The sequence below is a fragment of the Podarcis erhardii genome, assembly GCF_964252035.2.
Source record: "Podarcis erhardii genome assembly, chromosome: 10".
Taxonomy (NCBI): domain Eukaryota; kingdom Metazoa; phylum Chordata; class Lepidosauria; order Squamata; family Lacertidae; genus Podarcis; species Podarcis erhardii.
The window spans coordinates 17,835,415-17,855,117 of record NC_138500.1 but is presented as its reverse complement, the minus strand read 5'-3'; the positions used below and the strand labels follow the sequence as shown (position 1 = coordinate 17,855,117).

The 19,703-nt window shown below is 43.2% G+C and overlaps 1 protein-coding gene across 5 annotated transcripts; it reads left to right on the top strand.

The window, feature by feature from the left end:
- The first annotated feature begins 655 nt into the window (after positions 1 to 655).
- SLC25A18 (solute carrier family 25 member 18) lies at positions 656 to 17,968 on the top strand. Of its 5 annotated transcripts, none has more exons than XM_081880144.1 (12): positions 658 to 912; positions 1,742 to 1,904; positions 2,678 to 2,830; positions 6,391 to 6,517; positions 8,034 to 8,156; positions 8,933 to 8,988; positions 10,924 to 11,014; positions 12,646 to 12,764; positions 13,928 to 14,120; positions 15,399 to 15,553; positions 16,628 to 16,703; positions 17,631 to 17,968. In XM_081880144.1, exons 4-12 carry the CDS (start codon positions 6,495 to 6,497, stop codon positions 17,770 to 17,772), a joined length of 978 nt encoding a protein of 325 aa, XP_081736270.1. In that variant the 5' UTR covers positions 658 to 912; positions 1,742 to 1,904; positions 2,678 to 2,830; positions 6,391 to 6,494; the 3' UTR covers positions 17,773 to 17,968. The 5 variants fall into 5 exon arrangements, with proteins under 5 accessions (XP_081736273.1, XP_081736270.1, XP_081736272.1 ...); XM_081880146.1 differs by having other exon boundaries at positions 6,388 to 6,517; XM_081880147.1 differs by lacking the exon at positions 8,034 to 8,156 and having other exon boundaries at positions 656 to 912.
- Positions 17,969 to 19,703: the final 1,735 nt, after the last annotated feature.

The window sequence follows — 19,703 nt, the reverse complement described above, 5'->3', positions numbered from 1 at the left end:
GTTGTTCATTGACCTAAATTAATTTAAATATCAGGGTTTAGCTTTCCGTGCCTAATGCTAAAACTGAGATGGGAACATTTCACATGTTGCCTGAAACTGAAACATAGTAATTCCTCCTTCAATATCCATGGGGGTATACCAGTGGGATCAAGCACTGACAACACAATTTACAAGGTCAGAAAAGGCAAAATATCAGGAAGGCAGTTTTTGCTTGGAGCATTTCAAACTTCACACTCAGTCCTTTGCAGGATCACATTAAGAAAACTTAGCTGAGCTGTACCTGCATTGTTCAAGGCCTAGTCACATATTGCCCGTAATTCAATGACAGCAGAGAAGAGTCTTGGTTTCACACACACTCTTCCTACTAACCTAACCATAACATACTGTTGCATTGCCAGGGCTTGGACTAGTTAACCCCCAGTGTACCTTCCAACTCTACAATTACATGGTAAAGAATGCAACGCACAAGCTAGGCTGTTCCACAATTACAGCCTCTTTGCCCTTTCAATCTCAGGCCCAATATTGAAAGCAAGTGGTGGCACTGGGGTCAGAGCACTGTGCAGATAGACATAAGTGGAACATTCCTATTTGACCATTTGGTAAAGGGAAGGATCTGCACCGACCAACAGGCCCCACCCCCACCCCCGGTCTACAGACTGCTGGAGAGCCTCATAGCCATGGCCGCTGCCTGTCCTCTACATATCTCAGTTGCCACAATTACTACTGAGGCAGGGAACAGATTATGTTGCCTAAAGGTCATTTATGCCTGAAAGGCCCCTACTTTGCTGATATCTAAGAAGTTTGGCAACAACAGACATTAATGGATTCCATAAATTATCTGGAGTCTTGCAAGGCTGATGGCTAACAGAATGTACTGGGACATGACTGAACATAAAGCACCAGCTTGCTGAGGTAGGTATTGCTTTGTTGTTGTTGTTTCTCTACCAGTGCAGAAGGAAGAACAAAACTTAGAACAGCAGAAGGCAACATATTAGTGTCCATTTTGCCCCAGGTAAAATCATTGAGGAAATTAATGCATATCTTGTTTCTCTACACACCAATGGCCTTCGAGCAAATGTCTCAGAGACATAAACAGCACAAGAAACACATTTCCCTGTGGTAACATCAGGATTGATGGCCTAGAGTTTCCTGAAGGAATGAACTGAAGTGAAATGTGTCTGAAAAGTGTGTTTCAGGTGGGGTGGTGGGGTGTCAGCAAAAGAAAAGGGAGCAAATCTCCTGTGTTTGCCTAGGAATTTGACTGAAATGTCCTGGATTTTAAGGGACATGATGCTTGCTTTATTATTTTCCACTTAAATCCCAATGTGGCATGTTGACATTCAACACTAGAGACTCACATATTGCAAAAAAATTACACAGGGGGAAAAACGAAAAAAAAATTTCTACACAACAGGTGTGGAGGGGGATTTAACCAGTATTTGGGTTTGTAGGAAATCCCCTATTGGCAGCAGTAGGGAATTTCCTCCCAGTGTAGATAGTGGTTCAAAGTATTTAATTTCTGGCCTAGTTTGGCCCTGAATCTACGTAAAAGCAGGAAGGAAGTAGTTAAAATATCTTATATATGCCCTTAAGCATTAATAGGACATCTAAACCACAAAGAATCCTGTGACTAAATGTTTTACCACATGAGCTTTCGTGACAGTAGATTTGCTAGTATTTAGTCTGTAAAAACAAACCTGGTTATTCTTATAGAACTTGTGTATATTTTTTGGTTGTTAAGAATACACCCTTGGATAAATGGGATCCCTGAAGCTCAATGCATTTTGGCCTAGCTATTCCACACAAAGAAAAACTTGCTGCAGGAATCTGGGCCGGCTGAAGACATTTTGGCACCTGAGGCGAACCACAAAATGGCACCACCACTCTTGGTTGAGGAAGAAGGGGTGAATGAGGATCTATATTGAGAACAAGGGGTGGGTGGGAATCAAATTAACCTTGCCTGATGGTTTAAATAGGAATCAGACACCATGGGGCAGGGGGGTGGGGTGCAGAGCCCAGTAGGCCCCAGAGGGCAGCTGCTGCCATTTCTTTCCTAGGAGTGAGGAGACCAGCAGTGCCTCCTCTTTCCGAAGAGGCCATTGTGGAGGTGGCATGGGGGGCTGCCAGGAAGGCAGCCGATCCGGCCTCCAAGGAGTGCACTGCAGCCATCGCTGTCACCACAGCAGTGGGCAATGCTGTCCCTGGCAGGAATTAAACTTTTTGCACGTTGTTTTAGTAATCCTCCTGAAGCGTAGGACACAGGGTTGTCATTCTTACAATGAAAATAGAGAACAGAGCTTTGGGAAACACTGTCTTGTCCTATGGCCGTGTAGTGAGTTCATAGTTGAGGTTACACTTTAATTGACTGATGTCAGGGGTCAGCAGCAACACTGCATTGCCATTATACCTCACTTCCCCAGTTAACAGCAAAGAAAGTGTTGCTGTTAACAACCAGTGAAATTACATGGGCACTTGTGGAAACAGCACTTGCCTAAGCAGGCTGAAATGCAAACAGTGTTTGTCTAAAAACCGGTTTTAAGGTTAAAAGCACATTTAAGAGGTGTGCTTGTTCTCCTGGGTAGGGCTTGGGGCACTTCCTTTGCCAGGCCCAAAAAAGGAGAGGCTTGATGAGTAACTGGCACAGAGATGTGTGTGTTTTTTCGTCTCCCACTTACAGTGTATTTACACAAAATCACTGGGAATTTGTGAACCACCCCTTAAACATTGGATAGGGTTTGCTTGTTGGAGGAATCCAGATGTGAGTCAGAGGCTAAAAACTGAAAGAGAGAAGAAAGGAAGGGAGGGAACCGGCTGCTTGCAAATAAGGAAGGTAAGCTAGCTTCCCATCTTTCCTGACTTCTGAATTTGCATGTTTCATTCACAGGGATATATTCTAAAACTTCATATTTCAGAGACAGTCTACAATGCATGCTTTTCTTTATGAAGTCCTAACTCTGAGGAGGAACTTCTTTCGGATTCCTAATAGTTATAGATCATAGAATCATAGAGTTGGAAGAGACCACAAGGGCCATCGAGTCCAACCCCCTGCCAAGCAGGAAACACCATCAGAGCACTCCTGACATATGGTTGTCAAGCCTCTGCTTAAAGACCTCCAAAGAAGGAGACTCCACCACACTCCTTGGCAGCAAATTCCACTGTCGAACAGCTCTTACTGTCAGGAAGTTCTTCCTAATGTTTAGGTGGAATCTTCTTTCTTGTAGTTTGGAACCATTGCTCCGTGTCCGCTTCTCTGGAGCAGCAGAAAACAACCTTTCTCCCTCCTCTATGTGACATAGAGATGAAGGACATAGAGATGAAGGACAGAAATTATTTTGTTCTGTTTAGCTATTTCTTACAAAGATAAATTCCTTCCAGTAGCACCTTAAAGACCAACTAAGTCAGTTCTTGGTATGAGCTTTCGTGTGCATGCACACTTCATCAGATACACTGAAACAGAAGTTTCCAGACCCTTCTATATAGTGAGAAGGTGGGGAGCGGTATTACTCAGAAGGGTGGTGGGAATGGGTGATTGGCAGATAGCTGTGATGAGCCTGTTGACGACTCTTAACGACTGCAATAGGTCTTACAGGAAAAAGCAAGGGGTGAAAAGGTGAAAAATGGCTTTGTCATGTATAATGAGATAAGAATCCAAGGTCTTTGTTCAGACCAGGTTTCTCCATGGTTTTGAGTTTGGTGATAAGTTGTAATTCAGCAGCTTCTCTTTCCAGTCTATTTCTGAAATTCCTTTGTAGTAAAACAGCTACTTTGAGATCTTGTATAGAATGTCCTGGGAGATTGAAATGTTCTCCTACTGGTTTCTCTGTCTTGTGATTCCTGATGTCCGATTTATGTCCGTTTATTCTTTGGCGTAAGGTCTGGCCTGTTTGTCCAATATAGAGAGCTGAAGGACACTGTTGGCATTTTATGGCATACACAATGTTAGACGATGAGCAATTAAATAGTCCCGAGATGGTATGTGTGATGTTGTTGGGGCCAGTAATGGTGTTGTCCGGGTGTATGTGGCAGCAAAGTTGGCATCTGGGTTTATTGCAGGCTCTGGTGCCAGTGTCCGTGTTAGGTCTGGTTGTAGTATTATTGTGGGTTAGGAGTTGTTTAAGACTGGGTGGCTGTCTGTAGGCAACAGGCTCATCACAGCTATCTGCCAATCACCCATTCCCACCACCCTTCTGAGTAATACCGCTCCCCACCTTCTCACTATATAGAAGGGTCTGGAAACTTCTGTTTCAGTGTATCTGAAGAAGTGTGCATGCACACGAAAGCTCATACCAAGAACTGACTTAGTTGGTCTTTAAGGTGCTACTGGAAGGAATTTGTTTTGTTTTGACTATGGCAGACCAACACGGCTACCTATCTGTAACTCTTACAAAGATGTTCTTATACTGTCAGGGACCTACATGCCTCACACACAATAATTTAGAGACAAAGGTTCAAATGTGTAATGTTGTTTGTGAGCTTCCTGATAGCTCAGTTGGTTAGAGCACAGTGCTGATAACACCAAGGTTGCAGGTTCAAATGGGACAGCTACATATTCCTGCATTGCAGGGGATTGGATACTAGATGATGCTTAGGGTCGCTATCAACAATTCTATGATTCTAAGATTATCCTATGCCACACCTTTCATTGTTCCGGTGGGTACAACTGTTCCTTTCATTAAATGCACATCAGAGCAGCAAGAAGGGAAGGTCTATATGTTTTTTCTTTTCTTTTAAAAAATGATATTCTACCCTGCTTCTGCCAACCTAGCAGTTCGAAAACACAAAGTGCAAGTAGATAAATAGGTACCGCTCCAGCGGGAAGATAAACATGTGCTGCTCTGATTCGCCAGAAGCTTAGCCATACTGGCCACATGACCCGGAAGCTGTACGCCGGCTCCCTTGGCCAGTAAAGCGAGATGAGCACCACAACCCCAGAGTCATCTGTGACTGGACCTAACGGTCAGGGGTCCCTTTACCTTTATCCTAGCTAGCTTATATGAGAGTATAGCTTATATGAGAGCCCCTGTTCTAGAGTGGAATGCTGGAATGACACTATCTGTGCAAACTGCTACCACATTTCAGATACTGCTTTTGGCACTTGTGGTATAACTCATGCAAATATGCCCCAGGGTTAGGTCTGAAGGCACATGAGGTCACTACCTTGCTGAGAGTAAGTAAGTGGATGGGTGTCAGCCTGAAAACCAAATGTGCACCACCTTGGAAGAAATACAATATGGTATATAAATGTGAGAAAATAAATTTAGTGCATGCATGTGAATGATGACTAACTGCAAAAGTCACTAGTAGTATTTTGGTAATAAGCCAAACCAGAAAGATATTTTGTAGCAACAATATTATTAAATAATTCTAGCTGGTTATAGATGACTAATTGTTTATGTGTGACTCATTGGCCTTGCAAAATTGTTGCTTGACTTCTTTTGGCATGGCTGGGCAAGTAAGTTATATAACACACAAACAGCATAATGATGACCATGAATACACACAGTCTTTTGTTCAATGATGGCCGCTAAGGCAACATCAAGACACTCCCAATCCCTTCAAAAGCATGGAAATTGTTTGAACATGCCATGCCTTTCATGCTTCCCTGTTGTTGTCATCTTCCAGGATTTCAGAAGTCTTTTGCTGCCTCCTTCAGGTGAAGTAAAACCAACAAGATTATCCTACTCTCATCTCACTGCCAGAAAAAGACCCAGATTCAGCAGCTAGTCTTCTAAATTTCGCAGAGATGCAACATTGATCTCTTTATTGCTGATCTCAAAGAAGGAGACACTTAACAAATAATCTGCAGTAGTTCCTATTTGTCCATCCAAGCCAACTCCCCACTCACAGCACACTTCTGGGCAATCTTTCATGAACTTCAGAACCTCACTTTTTGGTACCTTCAGTACCCACTAATTTCCCACTTCAGAGATTAATAGAATTATGTCACAGTTCTATGCATCTCGTAGTGATTTTAGTCATCATTTCCACACCAAATTCTGTGATCAGTATTATAGACTTTGGGGGCAATGTCTGGTTAATGTTCTCTAACCCTTGTCTCATCCCCCTTGGTGAGGCATGTGCCCACATCCCCTTCTCTCCTCCTCTGGAGATTCTTTGGCCTCTCTGGGTCCTGAATGGTAGGCGTTTCCTTGGCACTTCTTTTAGTGGCTTAAAAGTGCCCAGGTTGGGTTGCATTTGAGACAAAAAACCCTGTTTTTTGTGTTTGGTGGCCTCTGGGAAGCTATTCATCTGACTTCACTATTCTCCAGGAGCTGATTAAGTGATAAATTGCCTCTATGTTTTAGAACTGACACTGTCATTTGTTACCTGTAATATACCCCTGGCAAGCAGCATGTCAGGAAGCACTAATGGTGTTCTCTTCCCCAGCAGAACAAAGACAAAGAGGAATGCGCCTCCATATTTGAAAGAATTTTCCTGTGTCAGCAGCACAAGCAGCTGCTGCTGTCACCAAGAAACAACATCCCCAAGGAACAATGAGGGACAAGAAGAAGATTAGGTCAGCCCTGTCCTTTTTGCTCCTTGCCTTTTGAAAGTGGGGAATTCTATGCTCCAGTGATATAAAGGATGCTTAGCTTATCTGTGGGAACTGGTGGACAGGCAACAGGATGGAGCAGAGGATAGTTAATGTCCTCTATTTTTCAGACATTTTTTGTTAGTTTTAATTCTGCCTGAAAGGCTGAATAACCTGGCTCAGTGTTGTTCAAGTTGTAAAATAGCCCAGAGCCATCTCTAAGCTTGCTGCTTGTGGCTGTCATCTACCCTGTGAGCCTGGTGCTTTTAGTGTCGACTAGGAACATAAGAAGAAGCCTGCTGAATCAGACCAAAGACCAATCTAGCTTACACTAGCCAGCCAGATGCCAATGAGAAGCCCATAGGCAGGGGATCAGGACAATAGCCTTCCCCTGCTGTTGTTTCCCCGTGACTGGTAGATCCTGGAGGCTGTATACAGTCATTGTGAATAGTAGCCATTGGTGACCTTGTCCTCCCTGCAGTTGTCTAATCCTCCTCTAAAGTTGTCTGAGTTGGTGGCCATCACCTTATATTGTGGTAGCGAATTCCAGAGTTTAATTATGCTGCTGTGTGAGGAAGCCCTTCCTCTTGTCTTCCCTGAATATTCTACCATTCAGCTTCATTGCATGATCATGGGTTCTAGTGTATTATGAGATAAGGGGGGGGGGTGTGGAGAAAAAGAAAACTTTCTCTATGTTATGCATGATTTTGATGCCCTGACGCTTCTGGTCCTGACAAAAATGTTTCCTTGTGATTATGGGGATGAACAGAAATCATGGTGCAGAAACAGTGACTCTACTAGTCCACATTACTAGTACCGTACTTAAAGTGACCTAGTGAAAGTTGAAGGGAAGCTGATTCAAGACAGATAGGAAAAACACTTTTTCACACAAGGCATAATTTTTTTACAGAATCTGCTGCCATAAGATGCAGTGATATGTGTTAGTTTAGGGGCTTTTCAAAGACACTTAGAAAAATTAATGCTATGTCTATGAATGGCTTGTAGCTAAATGGAGCCTTCGTGTTCAAAAGAAGTTTGACTAGTGACTAGAGGGTGTGTGTGTGTGTGTGTGAAGCTGCATGGATAGACTGTTGTCTTTATGCCTTCTTCGTTGGCTTCCTGCACACATCAACTCAGCTGCTGTTCATCCTGCACTAGATGAACCAGATCCAGCAAAGTTCTTAAAAAAAAAAAAAAAGCCCCTATGTGCATTGCAACTGAATGTGAGGGCCAGGATGAGCACAAGAGAAGATAACAAAGGTGAAGGTCACAGAGCCTCCTATCATAGCTCATCGAATTGCTTTAAAGGAGGGGTGGGGAAACATTTTGGACCAAGGGCTGTATAGCTGTGGTGGAAAGCTATCAGGGCATGCATGTATGACTGCTGTCTTGTGCTCCTTGGAGAGAAGGGTGGGTATAAGTGTGGTGGTGACTAACAACAACAACCTGCTTGAATCCCTGTACCAAGGAATATCATTGTAACTTATCTTATACTTTACAGCCTTCCAGCTAAGTTAATCAACGGAGGTATAGCAGGACTTGTGGGGGTGACTTGTGTTTTCCCCATTGATTTGGCCAAAACCCGTCTCCAGAACCAGCAAGGACAAGCCATCTACACCGGAATGTATGTGTTGTAAGGCTTTGTTTAGTGTGGTGTGTGGTGTGGCATGGGGTAGTAGGCTCTAAGCTGGGTATTAGAGTCCAATCTGGTTTGAATTATGTATCTTTCAACCCTCACTGCCTCTCAGTCTAATCTATCTCACAGGGTTATTGTGGGGATTAAATGAGAAGGGGGATAATCATGTACGCCACCTTGAGCTCTTAGAAGAAAAAGGTGGGATATAAGTCTAACAAACAAACAAACAAACAAACAAACAAACAAGTTGGGAAGGGTTGAACTCCTTCCAAGTTCTCTCTTTTCTACTCATTCTTCTACCCATACTCCTAATTCTCAGAGTAGACCCATTGCAATGGATGGCTATGACAAGTACTATTTTTCTAGAAAAAGAGGTGCTGGAACTCACTCAAACATATGTATTCTGGATTTTTTTAATTTACATTCTGAAAAGTAGCTAAAAAATTCTTGCAAATATAAAATGCAGAAGTCACAACCAACCAAGCAGCAGGGATATATCAACCACAAATTAAATTCAGAAAGTGTCCTGAAAAACACCACCACCTTTTCTTGTTGCCCAAAGACCAGCAGAGATTGGGGAGAGAAAATGTATTTGGGAAAGGAGTTCCATAGTTTTGGTGCTATAGCTGAGAACGCTGTGCCCCAAGTAAGCACCTACTGAACATCAGACAGTTGGGGGAACTGGTCAGAGTGACAAAAGTCAGTTGCAATCTTGAAATACATGTTGCTAACTCTTGTTTCTCTCTATTCCTCTCTTATTCTAGGAGGGATTGTTTGGTGAAGACAATTAAATCAGAGGGGTTCTTTGGCATGTATCGAGGTAATGCTTATAAAAATGGAAAATCATCCTTTTTGCCTGAACTGCAACAGCAGTTCTATCTCAGTTGAAGAATAGAGATAATTGGGGGGGGGGTGTTTGAAATAAAATTTTAAATATTGGTATCAAAAGAGCATATTTAACAACATAGCCAGACACTGGAGAGAGTAAGCATGGACCATGGTATCAAATAGTATGGGAAACAGCCTTATTAGAAAAACTAACCAATAAACTGAAACTGACATGGGGACATATAGAGGAAGACACCTTCCCCCCACTTTGGTTCCCCTTTATCACATATCACAGCCCAACAAGACAACAAGAATCCACCAACAGCATATGAATCAATCTGGCTAACCTGATTAAAAAATACACACTCACACCCTACTCACACACAAAAACAACTCTCACTACAACCAACCAAAGATGACCCAACCACACCCTAAGCCACCTTCAACCTCTCTCACCACCAAGGAAATATGACAAGTGAATTGTTATGTATTGAAGTACTCACCCTGGCCACCAGGAGAATCGTGTGTATAGTTTTCACTCAGGTCCACGTCAGTTACTTTAGGCAGGAAACTCTGGGTTGTTGTTGTTACAATGTTGACAGCCAGCTGCCTATAAAAGCAGGCCGGCTGAGCTGTTTGCTGTTCAGTTCAGTTCAGTTCCAGCTTACCATAAAGAACCACTTGGAGAAATCTCTGTGTCATCTGCTTTGTCAGCCCACTACTTAATATGAATAGTAAGAGAACCCATACAAGTAATGCTGACACCCCCCCCCCAAGTAGAAGAATAGAAACATAACCACCCGACCGCAACCCACTCACCATTCCTCCCTCCCCCTCTTCCCCTCTTCCCCTCTTTCTTTCTTTCGTTTTAAGTTTAAACCAATTAATGAACCAAGAACCTATACGTTGACCACTAATAATGAAACATATGTTGTAGATATTTTTCCACGTTTATGCTATTTTTGTGATATACAAATGACATGAGGAAACTTGGTATACTTGTATGTATTCTTGTTTATAAAACCTAATAAAAGAGAGAGCATATTTTAATAAAATGTGGGAGGAACTGCAAATCTCTCTCTGTGCGTGTAAAAATGGGTAGCCTTCTGCTAGGCAGCACCAGTCCCCACAGTATTGAGACATGCTGTGCAGACCAGTGTGGTCCCCTTAGTGTCTCCCAATACTGCACAGGCCAGTGCAGGCTTCTGCTTGCACCAGGCCATGCTGGTCCCCACAGCACCTCCCAACCCTGTGGGGACCGGTCCAGCTTTCCGCTAGGCTGCGCCGGTCCAGTCTGCACAGCATTGGAAGACGTGCGTGAGGTCACGTGATGCATGGCATGCGTATGATGTCACATGTGCGCCAGCCCCTCCAATCTTGGGGGCAACCCAGCGCCTGTGGTGGTACAGTCCTTCCTGGACTGCACAATTTCAGGTGGCCAGTGAAAGATCAAAAAGGAACTTTTGGAGAGTTCGGGGGTGGTTTTTTGAGAAACCCAGATTTCCTGCTATGAGGCTATCAGGGCACTAAAATAGCTGAGCATCCTGTAACCAATTAATTCGTATTTCACAGTTACTTGTGTTTAACTAGCTAAGAGACTACCATTTCCCTGTTGTCCCATCACAATCTTTAAAACTGACCAACAGTGCCCTCTTGAGTTCATTCTTCATGCACCAAGTCCAGAGAGCAAGGAGTGTCTTCTGGAAACTGCAAGACTTTATAAGCAACTTTTTCTGACATTTGGCACTCCATGTTAAATTGGGGAAATATTTCTAGTGCTAGTGTTTCATCCAGTTTAATATCATTTTAATTGGGATATTACCTTCCAGAAACCTCCAGGAGTGTGTTTAGTATATATTACCAGAGGATTAATGTATTAATGTACCATAAAACTGGGTGCCTTATTGCCTCTCCCATCTTCTCACAGGGGCTGCTGTAAACCTGACTCTTGTCACTCCTGAAAAAGCAATCAAGTTGGCAGCCAATGATTTCTTCCGACAGTTTCTCTCCCAAGATGGGTATGGGGTAAAAAGCATTCAATAATTCCAGTTTCTTTGTTTTTATTATTTATTGATCTATTCATCTATCTTTCTTTATTGTTATTTTGCCATTTGTGGGACGCTCTTCAAAACCAAAAAGTCCTCCAATAAAACAGTTCAAAGGATACAATGAAACACCAGAATCTCATCATGAATAAATTATAGAATTTTTTTTAAAGCTAAACACCATCAGAGCAGCATGTGAAAAGAAATACTATGAGAATAATAACAGTCAGCCTAACATCATCAAATCCTGATAGTGGCCCCATTAATCCCACCCTCTAGTATATCACACCACAGTCAATTTGAAAGCCTCCTACCAATGTCCTGGCTTTAGGTCACAGTAGCAGTGTAGAGGCGTGTTTGTGTGTGTGTGTGTGTGTGTGTGTGTGTGTGTGTGTGTGTGATGAATCTGTAGTCCTCCCTCCGTGTTCCTCTGACAGTGTTCACTCCTGAAATTCCCACTAACAGAGGCACAGCAGGCTTGAGCTAAAATAGCCACTTTCACTGTTCAAAGTGGAGAGCCGCTACCTGACTCCTGCCAGTGTTCTTTGATGTAATTTGTGATTGCAGGCTACGAACTATAGGCAGCTCATATCTCAGGTGAGCCAAGAGGCTTATGTACCGGTAGAGAGAGGAGGAGACATTTACACATGGATCCTAAGATCTTTGAGGAAGATGTTATAATTTTGTGTGTGTGTCTCATAGAGCTTCTACTCTTGCACCTTTAACAGTGACTTCTTTTGGCAGACAATGCTCATCTCCACAGGTCCACTAATTTCATCTAGCCTTGGTAGCCAGGCCAAAACTTTTGACCACTAGGTCTTTGCCATTCCTCTCCAGTACAACCCTATGCATGTTTACACAGAGGAGAGCTTCACTGTATTCAATAAGGCTTACTCCCATCCGAACATATATAAGAATGCAACCTTTGTCCCTGACTTGTGGGAGGGGAGCAGAGTCTTGTCTTAGTATAAGTCACCCAAAGTGCTCCGAGTTCCTCTGTAAAATGCCCTGCAGTGAAACTTTAGGGGCTGGATTCAACTAACCTGGTGTGCTAGTAGAAACTATCGTAAAGAGTTCTGCTAGCACAATGGGAGTTCCTCCAGCCACTCAAGTGTCACCCAAATCTGCTCTGGAGGATCGGGAAAACCCTCAGAACAGTGTGGGAGAAGATTGTTCTGTCTGGCAAGCAAAAATGCTTGTGCTGTTGGAATGATTATCACAGTGCAACACTAAATTCCACCCAAGGACTCACCATTCTGATGGCAGGAAGCCAAGGCACTTCAGCCACCCACCATCAAAAGGACCAGCTCAACCTTTATCTCTTGACAGGAGCTGGAGAATAAATGAGTATCTTTCCCCTTTTTTGTCCCCTTTTTGCACATTGCACAGCTGAGTCGTTTTCTCTCTCTCCATCTCCAAGCTAGACAGGAAAGCTGGGGGCTTCATGGGAGTGGAAGTGTGGATCCCTGCTGATCTCCAGGCTGTGAAAAGCTGCACTCTATGGAAGGCACAGAAATAGCCCAGACCATGCCACTCTCATGATAGTTTGGCAAGCCTATAGTTGTGGAAGTGCATTTATTTTGCATCTATGCTTCTTTTGACAGAAAAGAATTGTCATTGGTGAGAGAGATGCTTGCTGGCTGTGGAGCTGGGACTTGCCAGGTAGTGGTCACATCTCCAATGGAAATGTTGAAAATCCAGCTCCAGGATGCTGGGCGGCTAGGTAAGTTCCCATTCCACCCACCTATTTGGGAGGGGGGGATGATGGTGAAAGCAAAGTCTTGAATTAAATGAACTCCAACTATCTCTATTTCTCAGACACAGCCCCTAATTCCCACCACAGTGGTACCTCGGGTTAAGTACTTAATTCGTTCCGGAGGTCTGTTCTTAACCTGAAACTGTTCTTAACCTGAAGCACCACTTTAGCTAATGAGACCTCCCGCTGAAGCCGCGCTGCTGAAGCACGATTTCTGTTCTCATCCTGGAGCAAAGTTCTTAACCGGAAGCACTATTTCTGGGTTAGCGGACTCTGTAACCTGAAGCGTATGTAACCTGAAGCGTATGTAACCTGAAGCGTTTGTAACCCGAGGTACCACTGTACTTATCTCTGTTATACTTCTGTCCATATTTTGCTGTTGCCTAATAGTGGTTACTTGCCAAAATGTGCTTTTCCTGGGCAAATAAGCAAATTAATATCTAAGTTACTTAGAGTATAGGTGTGGAGAACCTTTTCTGTCCAGTGAGCTAGGTCCTAATCTCCCCTTATCTCCTGTTGCTGCTATGCTTGAAACTCTAATTGTTGGCACTTCAAAGTGCAGAGTGGGGCAGTTTAAATGCCCGTTTGCAGATAGCTCTGCACGGCTCTTTAAATCTATGGTTTTCATACATTTAAAGAGCGTTGTGGAACTGCTTGCAAAAGAGCTTTCAAACAGCTCCACACCACACTCTTGCTGCAAGCACCTGTTCCTACTAGGGGAACAGAGATGCACAGCCAGACTGACCAGGATTGAATCCTCCACTCACCAGCTGGTGATCAAAGGGTTCAATCCTGCTGGCTGCAAGGGTCTGTTTCACCAGCAAATTCCCTGCATTCCCCGGCAGAATTGAATCCCACTCATCTGCTGACATTGGCCAGTTATGTCAGCTAATGGACAGGTAGCCATGGTTTGTGGAAAACGGCTTCACGGACCAACTTGAACCTCATGGTGGGCCAAGATTGCCCCCAAACTGGAGGTGTCCTCCCCCACTGTAGTAGTACTAGAATATATTGGGATTGGGGTAATTGTTGTTGGAGATGGGGTGCTATGATGTTCCTGAGATTGCAATGCAAGGAACCCATGGAGTGACAATGGAAAGTTAGGAGTTTTATTGTTTGTTTTCTTTTAGCTGCTCATCAGCAGAAGGCCTTGGGACAGGATCGACCAGCTGCTGCCACCTCCCATTCACCACCAGGACAGCCTTACACAGCTGGGTCCACAGCAGCCTCTAAACGCCCCTCTGCTTTCATGATTGCCAGAGATCTCCTGTGCACCCAGGGAGTTGCAGGCCTGTATAAAGGGCTGGGAGCCACCTTGCTCAGGTTAGAAGAGAGTGAACTGTTCCATCCTGTTCATTATAGGATGGCAAGCTGCTTTAGTCTAGAGGTCTTGAGAAAGGAAATTTAGCATTCAGGCTACCTAAGGCAGGCTGAGATGTGCTGGTCCCAGAACAAGGAAGTATCTTCTCAGTGTTGGTCTGCACCTGGAGAGGCAGAGAAGAATGCTTCAATTTCTATAAATGCCCTTCATGTTCTAGAAGGATTGGCTTCCCATTCTAAAGGAAGGTCTTTGGTTTTAAACCATCACTTGGATCCAGGAACTCCATACTCATGAGCTCCCCAAGCAAGTCCCTATTGGTTGTTTACATGGCTGCAAGAGCATTTAAAGCTAACCAGGGGTGGGAGAGAATTAGTGGGAGCTTCATATTGTGCATGGAAATCTGGATCCGAAGCAATTGCTATGACCTATATTGAATCTACAGCCCTCTTTTCCTCATTGTGGGGTATAAGAAACTAAAGGTTGCTAACCCATATACTAACCAAAGACCTCAAAGTAATTTATATTCACAGGTGGTGTCCCACCGAAGCAGCTTATAGGGTCAGGGTGCTTCCGCTTTGGAAGCTTCATCTAGTGCTGGATGCAGCAGCCAGGCTGCTTACAGAGGCAGATTACTAGCAACATGTTACTCCACTGCTGAGAAACACTGGTTGCCAATTTGCTAGTGGGCCAGGTTCAACATCTTGTGTTAATTCACAAAGTCCTCATCAACTTGTGCTCAAAATACCTTATGGACAGGCATTCACAATATGATTTTCTCATATTAACCGAACAGTATCAACTCATGTTTTATCAATGCTTTTAATTATGTTTTACAGATATTTAGAGATAAATGATACTGTATTTTATGTTGTAAGCTGCCTTGATATAACTGATAGGGATAATATGATAGGGATAATAAATAAAATAGTTTTAGCTGCTCGAATGTGTCACATCTTCAGGCTGTTCTCTGGACATAGGGACTTTGCTCTCAGTTGCACAAGGGTGGGTTTGTTCAGGGTGGTGCTGGGATCAAAGCTAAACGTAAGCACAAACCTAAAGTTTTAAAATTCCATGATACATTGCAACTGTGGGGAAAGTACACTTGTGTGAAAACATAAAAGCCTGTAACAACTGCAAGGGTAGAAAGTATGGCAGTCCAAATGGGAGAAACAGTTGAGCTGTGAAAGGGGAAGGTGAAAATTGGTTGACAAAAACAGCTTCAACAAGAGATTAGCTGATTGTATTGTTTACCTAAAATGTCTCACTTTTACTCTCAACAGGGATGTACCCTTTTCTATTATATATTTCCCACTTTTTGCCAACATCAACAAGCTGGGGCAGGCGAATCTTGATGAAAAAGCCTCTTTCTTCCATTCATTAATCTCTGGCTGTATTGCAGGATCTGTGGCTGCAGTGGCCGTGACCCCATTGGATGGTAGGTATTAGATGGTGCAACTATCAAAAGGCAGTGACTTTTGCTTACGTGTGTGTGTGTGTGTGTGTGTGTGTGTGTGTGTGTGTTTTTATGAATTTTATTCCCTCCCAAGAGGCCGCAGTAGTGCTTCAAGTGAACTATTAAGACCTTGCCAACGCAGACCGAAGATTAATTAAGCTCCTTATAAGGCTGCTTTCTAAGTTGCATTGTCCATAATGTTTTACATGCTCTGCAAAATAATCTGCACTCCGCACATGAGTATATAGAAGCTTTTTCTTACCCAACCACATGAACTGGCTGTTAGCAACTAAGAGTACTTACTGTATCAGGCAGACTATTTATTCCAGGAAAATTGAGGGAGCTATTTCTTATAATCAATGATGAGCGAGCCTTGTCTGGAACAGCGCTGACCAACAGATTAGCTGGGACAGCTTAATGATTAAGTGAACCTTACTAGAGAAACAATATTAGTGCAGTGAACAGACTCCATCTGTTGAACCTGGGTTTCAATTGCTGCTTGGATAGAAAGCTCAGTGGTGATACTGGGACAAGGCACAGCCCCTTCATCTAACCAACTGCTAGTGGAGAACCATGAACTCATTGGAGAAAGGACAGATTTATTTTGATATATCTATTTAAGATAATATTGCCATGAAAATACAAACATAAAAACTGAAAAATTAATGATAAGCTTATATGCTAGAAATCTTCAAGTCACACCACCGAATAGCCTAGGAAAGCTTAAATGTAGAAATTTTAAAATAAATTGTACATCCCTTTGGCAAATCCGTGTTTTCATACCGCAACACTGTTGTGAGGACAACAGAACTTAAGTATGTGAAATGCTTTAGTGAGGCACCATGTGTTTACTAGTATGGTGATGATGATTGATGAAGAACTGATGTGAGATAACAACACTGCATTTCTGACCAGTACCAGGAGCATGTATTCATGCCAGGAATGAAATGAACAAATAAATAAAAATCCCAATCTTGCAGTTAAGTATCCTTACACTAAGAAGTCTGTAAAGCATGCAACTTTGCAAAGGTTTAAATCAGTTACTGCTTGTTTTAGTTCTAAAGACCCGAATTCAAACTCTCAAGAAAGGACTGGGAGAGGACACCTACAATGGGATCGTTGACTGTGCCAGGTAAGCAGACCTGAATTCTTGTTTTACTGGTACTCAGGTCATTGCTCTATGTTAAAAATGTTCTGCAGTGTACATTTTGCAATGTAAGTTGTCATGTCCTTCTGAAATGGCACCATCCACTCACAAGAGAAAGATGGCAGCAGGCTTGGAGGAACCCCACAGAGGATGGAATGGAGTAGAGTTGCTGGCTCCCTTAAAAGCAGCATTCTACACTACTTTGTGGTTTTCCAGTTTCTGCTTCATTCAGGAGGAAAAAGCTGGTAACTGAGCAAGTTGATGCATGATTTCCCATTGTGTACTGGAAAAACATAGGATTTCTGAGTATAAGCTAGCTTTCCCCCTTGCAACAGCATTTAAATAAGACATTGAAAATGAGCAGCCAGCAAAGGAAATAAATACCGTATTCAAAGGCAGCAGCTCTGAGTAACTGACCACAAGGGGCAGCGGAACACAAATATGACGGTTCCCAATTCTTGCCGTGGCTGTTGCTGACATATTAAGTTAAACACCCCTTACTCTTGGGTGCTTTTAACTTTAAAAAGCAGGTGGGTGTCAGAGATGAGGAACTCTCTGGTTCTTTATGTTGTTAGACTGCAACTCACAAGTTCCCTGACGTTTGGCTGTGGTGGTTGGAGGTGAGGTGAGCTGGGGTTCAGTGACTTCTGGATGGAAGTCTTGGTTTCTTTTTCCTCTCATGCTGTGGTCCTGACCATCTTTGCCTCCACCTCCCCAGCTGTTACTTGATTTGGGAAGGCAGCTCTCACTTCCTGCCTTGAGAGGAAGCTATGTAAGTAATTAGGAGACTCATCTCTGCCACCTTGCCTTGTACTCAGAGAACCCTAAATAGAAAAACCCCCCTGTAATTGATAGTAACAATAACTTCAGGAGCTGTTTTACCAACCCACTCTCTGTTTCTCTCTTCTCCAGGAAAGTCTGGATTCATGAGGGCCCTGCTGCCTTCATGAAAGGGGCAGGGTGCCGTGCACTGGTTATAGCTCCTCTCTTTGGCATAGCCCAAGGAATGTATTGCATTGGCATTGGAGAACATATCATGGAATATTTCAAGTAGTACCCATTCTAAATCACACTGGATCATGAATTAAGATTGCAAGAGTTCTGTGACACTACTTGAAGAGAAATGGAAGCACCCTGTAAATACTGTGGCTGTGAGCAACTACCCAGTCTACCACTATCCAGGAAGATGGCCTAAAAACACAACTTCCAGGTTTGCCACTGCTTCATTTTCTAAAACAATCCTCTGCATTGGGCTATGAAAAGGAATGTGTTGCAAGTGTTATTTCTTACTTGCACCAAACGTTGGCCAACACTTTTCAAGCTGATCTATCACACACACCACTGCAAACCAGGATGTATGGCCAGAGATTAAATCTGGATCCATCTACTTACAAAGCTTACACTTTACTAGGGATCTATGGGGTCCTTCGCAGTGCTGCCTGATGCTTGTTCTTCTCCATTACAAGTGCATTTATAAATATCACAACTTCATATTTTTATGTCATTTCTTAAATGCTTTGAAGTTGATCAAGGATAGCAGTTTAGTGGAGGTTAATTTCACCCTTGCTGCCCTGATGTCATGCTGGAAATATTTTCCTGTACTGCTGTATACATTTCACTACAGAACCCTTTCTGATCTTTCACTTTAGAAGCAGTCTCATCATTGCCACCCTCTTCTCTTCCAGTGCATGTATTTGTACACATAAATTAATGGCCGTTCTTAATTGTGTATTATTTCTAATGTGACCATCTGAGCTCAGCAAGTTTCTATTAAGCCACTTCTGCATCTGTAATGGATAGTGTTAGTTACAGCATCTGATGACAGTCTGCCAACTGCTGTTCAGCTTGGGGTGGGTGGGGGAGGTACGAACTTTCCCATTTGCTGTTTGTGTTTAGACAACACAGATACATACACAAAGGAAACATTTGTGTTTGCCTAACCCTAAAGCATGCTGCACCTTAGTGACTGCTCAGCAATGCAAATGGATGGTCAGGAACCATCTTCCTCACCTACTTTAAATGGAAGACAGAAAGCAAATGAAGTTTCCAGGCCTCTGTCTCTGGCCCATATGCCTTTTCCTAGACCGCACCTCACACTGGCCGTGGTCTGTGCCCTCCTTGAGTTTTCTTACTGCCTGCAAATTGTCTTTGAGCTTTGATAATGCTGCTTGCCTGGACTGCATGTCGAAATGTCTTTTCGATGGCTGAGATGTAGCTTACTGTGCAAAGGTGAGAACTGCATCCATTGCTCTGCCTACTGTTGCCTCTAGCCTCACCCAGTTCTGCCATGTGATTCTCAGGTGACTACCAAAGGAATGCAGCTCTTGGGCTGACAAAAGTTTCCCTCCCCCTTGTTTACTCATAACCACAAGGTCCAGAGGCAGCATATTTCTGAATACCAATGGCTGGAAACCACAGGAGAGGAGGCTGCTTTTGTGCTCAGGTCCTGCTTGCATTTCCCCCACAAGCATTTGGTTGGCCACTGTGTGAACAGGGTGCTGGATTAGGTAGGTCTGATCAGACAGGGTCTTTTATGTTCTTTAGCACTACTATAGTTAATAGCAAGCACCATGTCTCTCTTCCACTCAAATATTCTTGATAATATGAGACTTCATTTTTTGGTTAGAATGTGTAGCTTTCACCACTGCACAGAAAATCCTAAAAGTGGCAATAGCAAAAAGGGGCCAAGGATTACCCTAGTTCGTGTGTGCAATGGTGCTTTGATTGGCCAGCAAGACGACTAGTTTCTACCCCTTTTCCATGGAGAAACCAGCAGAAGAGTAGTACCCATCTAACCTCAAACAAAAGAATCTTACTGTAAACCTGTTCCTTGATGCATGGAGAAATAAAATTTTAGATAAAGTAGTTCTGCTTCATTAGATTGATATAGCTTTAAAAAAATGTAGAATTTATGGTTTGTTATCCTTGGAACCCCTAAAAAAAGCCAGTTGTAATTACCAACTCTCATGCTACTACCTGCTGACA

Coding starts and splice junctions, on each gene's coding strand:
- SLC25A18 (XM_081880144.1), top strand. CDS start 6,495: ATGAGGGACAAGAAGAAGATTAG. Junction 11,015..12,645: donor CAGTTTCTCTCCCAAGATGG/GTATGGGGTAAA, acceptor TTCTTTTGACAG/AAAAGAATTGTCATTGGTGA. Junction 15,554..16,627: donor GGCCGTGACCCCATTGGATG/GTAGGTATTAGA, acceptor TGCTTGTTTTAG/TTCTAAAGACCCGAATTCAA.